At 42.2% G+C, this 5,181-nt stretch overlaps 1 protein-coding gene across 1 annotated transcript in view; it reads left to right on the top strand.

Moving 5' to 3' along the window:
* NUP188 (nucleoporin 188kDa) overlaps window positions 1-5,181 on the top strand; it is a 61,030-nt gene that overhangs the window by 22,660 nt on the left and 33,189 nt on the right. The window contains exons 8-11 of the mRNA XM_011971205.1: window positions 281-492; window positions 1,170-1,284; window positions 2,529-2,729; window positions 4,893-4,982. Coding sequence (XP_011826595.1) covers window positions 281-492; window positions 1,170-1,284; window positions 2,529-2,729; window positions 4,893-4,982 — 618 coding nt within the window. The remainder of the gene's footprint in view (window positions 1-280; window positions 493-1,169; window positions 1,285-2,528; window positions 2,730-4,892; window positions 4,983-5,181) is intronic.

The following is a 5,181-nucleotide window of genomic DNA, read 5'->3' as shown; positions in this document are numbered from 1 at the left end:
GTCTCAAAAAAAAAAAAAAAAAAAAGAAAAGCCAAAAATCTGTCTCTTAAAAAAAAAAATTAAATACGGGCCAGGTGCAGTGGCTTGGGCCTGTAGTCTCAGCTGTTTAGGAGGCTGAGGTAGGAGGATCAGTTGAGTGTAGGAGTTTGAGCAGCCATAATCTGCCGCTGCACTCTATCCTGGGTGACAGATTGAGACCCTTTCTTTAAAAAATGTTTTTTAAGTACTGTTTTTAATCTCACGTTATTTCTCTCCCATTTTTTCTTCATCGATTGTACAGACAGAGCGCCAAGTGTCTCGCTGGTTTGTTCAGTGTCTTCGGGAACAGTCCATGCTGCTAGAAATTATTTTCCTTTATTATGCATACTTTGAGATGGCACCCAGTGACCTACTTGTATTAACCAAGATGTTTAAAGAGCAAGGATTTGGTAGTAGGCAGACCAATAGGCACCTGGTGGATGAGACTATGGATCCTTTTGTAGATCGGATTGGGTAAGTCAGTGAATTGAACATCATGGAACTTGCAGTGTTTAGAGCATTGATACTATAGTGGTATGAAAGCAGGTTGGGGGTAGGTGTACTTTTCACTTAATGGGTGGGAAAATAGGTCTACTACCATGTTCCCTTTCACGCAGGGAGTAAAGACTGGGATTGAGAGAGGACTCTCAAAATGAGTATTGTAATCTCTTTTACTTACTGTCTTCATTTAAGGGATTCATCCATTCAACAAAAATTCGTTGAACAACTATTATAGGCCAAGCCCTATGCAAATGCTAACAAGATTGTGATAAATAAGGCATATGTGCTCACTGTTCTCTTTCAGGTGATAGTCTATGGACTTTAAATTTCTTGTTTTTTCTATATTTATGACCATGGATATATCCACAATCGGGGGCCTGGTCACTCTGTGAGCAAAGATACATACCAGTTAATTTTGTGTGTCTGTGTGGTATAAATGGGGTCTCACTTTGTTGTCCAAGATAGTCTTGAACTCCTGGCCTCAAGTGATCCTCCCACCTCTGCCTCTCAAAGTGTTAGGATCACAGGCATGAGCCACCATGCCTGGCCCAATAGGTTTTTTTGATATTGCTGTGTCTTATATCTCACCTTTGTCTCTAGTGAGTTTCAGAACAGGATATATAACATGGTGATACTGTTTTTCTTTCTAGCTACTTCAGTGCCCTCATCCTGGTGGAGGGCATGGATATTGAGTCCTTACATAAGTGTGCTTTGGATGACAGAAGAGAACTGCACCAGTTTGCGCAGGATGGGCTTATTTGTCAGGTGAACTTGGAATAGGCTCTTTTTTTTCAGAGGGTTTATGTTAGTAGTAGCTTTCAACTACTGAACTGCTACATAAAATTTTCAGTGTTGTGGAACTCTACATTGTTCAGTGATGTGGAGGTTCTACAATGTTTTTGTTTTGTTTTGTTTTTTTGAGACGAAGTCTTGCTCTGTCACCATGCTGGAATGCAGTGGCAGGATCTTGGCTCACTTCCATTTCCACCTCCCCGGTTCAAGCGATTCTCCTGCCTCAGCCTCCCAAAGAGCTGGGATCACAGCTAATTTTTGTATTTTTAGTAGAGACTGGGTTTCACCATGTTGGCCAAGATGGTCTCGATCTCCTGACCTCGTGATCCTCCTGCCTCAGCCTCCCAAAGTGCTGGGACTACAGGCTTGAGCCACCGTGCCCAGTCTGTTTTGTGTTTTTGAGACAGAGTTTTGCTCTTCACCCAGGCTGGAGTGCAGTGGTGCCATCTCAGCTCACTGCAACCTACACCTCCCAGGTTCAAGCGATTCTCGTGCCTCAGCCTCTGGAATAGCTGGGATTACAGGCCCACGCCACCACGCCCGGTTACTTTTTATATTTTTAGTAGAGATGGGGTTTCACTATGTTGGCCAGGCTAGTCGTGAACCCCTGACCTCAAGTGATCCACCTACCTCAGCCTCCCAAAGTGCTGGAATTACAGGCTTGAGCCACCGTGCCTGGCCTCAACAGTGTTAAACAGTTGATTAGACCTGGAGGAAATCTCAGGTTCGTCAGTCATCTATACTAAGGTGATAATTGAATCTGTGAGAGTGATTCATTCATGGAGATGGAACAAGGACAAAAGAGATTCAAGGAGAAAACCCTGGGGATTATTGACTGCATTTAGGGAGCCTGTGAAAGAAGAGGAAAGGGGAAAAACATTGAGATGAGATGGTTAGGAAGATAGAAAATGAACACAGATTGTAGAAAGTTTGAGAAGGATCAGGGTAAAATTTCGAAAGAGTATCTATTTTAACATGCATTTTGTAATCTTAAGACTACATAAAATTAGTAGACAAATTTTGTGGGTAAAAGGAAGAGTAATTGTAATTGAGGAGTTTGTTAGTGAGGTGACTGGGGGTTTGAGAAAAGTGAAATATCAGAATGAGAGAGTGAGGCCAGTCTTAATGACTTGCTTATTGAGCATGATGAAGAATCTGGTCGAGGGATATTGAGGCTTTCTGTTCAGAGATGTAGATGTGTTTTCTTCTCTCACTAGGATATGGACCGTTTAATGTTGACCTTTGGGGACATTCCACATCATGCCCCAGTTCTTTTGGCCTGGGCTCTCCTCCGTCACACTCTGAACCCAGAAGAGACAAGTAGTGTGGTCCGGAAGATAGGTGGCACAGCCATCCAGCTGAATGTGTTTCAGTACTTGACCCGATTGCTCCAGTCACTTGCCAGTGGGGGAAATGATGTGAGTTTAAGGCTCTGGGTGGTGAGCATGGGAGTGAGCTGGCAGAAGCATTTTAATAATGTAATAGTTATAATGGTGGTGTGGATAATGGGATCATGTTGTAACCTTTTGAGAGCATTTAGACATCATCAGACATTGTTTGAAATGTTTGTGAACATTATCTTATTGAATCCTTATAATACTTCTTTGTGTTAAAGATTATCATTCTGTTTTACACATTAGGAAATTGAGACTCAGAGAGATGTAATTTGCCCAAAGCAACAAAAATAGCCAGTAAATGGTAGATACAGTTTGAACTCTGCCAGTAAATTATATCTTAAGATAGCTTTGGCCATATTGACTGGAGAAGTCACTTTCAGGGGACTTAATCAACTGTAACAAGATGAATTAGAAATTCTCTTGAGTCTTATGTTGGGGTTTGAGTGACATAGTTTAGAGAGCTTGTTTGTTTGTTTATTTTTGAGACAGTCTCGCTCTGTCACCCAGGCTGGAGTGCAGTGGCGCGATCCTGGCTCACTGCAACCTCCGCCTCCCAAGTTCAAGCGATTCTCCTGCCTCAGCCTCCCAAGTAGCTGGGACTATGGGTGCCTACCACAACGCCTGGCTACTTTTTTGTATTTTTAGTAGAGATGGGGTTTCACCATCTTGGGCAAGCTGGTCTTGAACTCCTGACCTTGTGATCTACCTACCTCGACCTCCCAAAGTGCTGGGATTACAGGCGTGAGCCACCGTGCCAGCTAATGAGCTTGTTTTAACATGGTAAAATGAAACCTCAGGTTCAGTAATTATTTTTTCTTTTTCTTTTTTTTTTTTGAGACTGAGTCTTGCTCTATTGCCCAGGATGGAGTGCAGTGGAATGACCTTAGCTCACTGCAACCTTTGCCTCCTGAGTTCAAGTGATTCTCGTGCCTCAGCCTCCCAGGTAGCTGGGATTACAGGCACCTGCCACCATGCCCGGCTAATTTTTGTATTTTTAATAGGGACGGGGTTTCACCGTGTTGGCCAGGCTGGTATCGAACTCCTGATCTCAAGTGATCTGTCCACCTTGGCCTCCCAAAGTTCTGGGATTACAGGTGTGAGCCACCGTGCGCTGCCAGATCAGCAATTATTTTACTCCTTGGTTGGTATGCATTTGCCCAAAGGAGTTGAAAAGATAGCCACACAAAAACATACAGACATTTATAGCAGCTTTATTCATAATTACCAGAACTCGGAAGCGACTAAAAGGTCCTTCAGTAAGTATAACTAAACTGTTGTATATCTAGATGATGGAATATTTATATACTGCCAAAAAAAAATGAGCCATCAAACCATGAAAAGACATGGAGAAAACATTAAATGCATATTAGTAAATGAAGCCAATCTAAAAAGGCTTCATAGTATATGTTTCCAACTATGTGACATTCTGGAGAAGGCAAAACCATGGAGACATTAAAGAGAATAGAATAACGTTCTAGTGGAGCAGGAGGGCTGAATTAGGTAGAACACAGAGGATTTTTAGGGCAGTGAAGCTATTCCATGTGATACTACAACGGTGGATACATGTCATACTTGCCCAAAAATCCATACAATTTACAACACAAGAGTGACCCTTAGTGTACACTGTGGACTTTGTGTGATAATAATAATGCCAATTTAAGTTCTTTAGTTGTAACAATTGTACTGTTTTGGTGGGATGCTATTTATGTGTGGAGGCAAAGAATATATAGGAAATCTTTGTACTTTTCTGCTCAGTTTTGCTGTGAACCTAAAACTGCTCTACAAAACAAAGCCTATTTAAAAGACAGAAAACTCAGCCAGCAGGCCCTACTTGTCACTGGTTGGCTTATCTTGTGGCCGTTCAGGTGCTATATCAATTCCCATTACCACATGCAGACTGTTTTCTGTAGGCTGGATATGGTTTTCTTCCCCACTCAAACTTTGATGATTTTGGCAATAATTCCCTTTTGATTTTACTCTTGATTTTGTTGTAATATTTGTGGTTCCTGCTTCCTCTTTTCTCCCTTTGTCTTCCTGAGCTTGTAACTAAATTAGGAAAATTATGAAGCTTCAGATTTCCTTTCCGTCTGTTTACGAAGAATATATGAATGCGATAGGATTATGTTGAACCTGGGAAAGAGTTATGTTACTCAGAATGATTCACTGACTCCTTTCTCATTCCAGTGCACCACCAGCACTGCATGCATGTGTGTCTATGGACTGCTCTCTTTCGTTCTGACCTCGTTGGAGCTGCACACACTGGGCAATCAGCAGGTAGTGTCTGGCTTTCATGAAGCTGTCTCTACTGCCCAACTTTGCAATCAAGTCCCAAAAATATACCCCCGTTGGATCTGATACTGTTTACCTCATGTGTTAATTTGTTTACTGGTGTTCTTTTTTTTTTTTTTTTGAGATGGAGTCCTGCTCTGTCGCCCAGGCTGGAGTGTGGTGGCGCGACCTCGGCTCACTGCAA

This window comes from Mandrillus leucophaeus, unplaced genomic scaffold, assembly GCF_000951045.1.
Source record: "Mandrillus leucophaeus isolate KB7577 unplaced genomic scaffold, Mleu.le_1.0 Scaffold99, whole genome shotgun sequence".
NCBI lineage: Eukaryota > Metazoa > Chordata > Mammalia > Primates > Cercopithecidae > Mandrillus > Mandrillus leucophaeus.
Note: the sequence above shows the minus strand (reverse complement) of the source record. Positions and strands in the feature narration are given on the sequence as shown.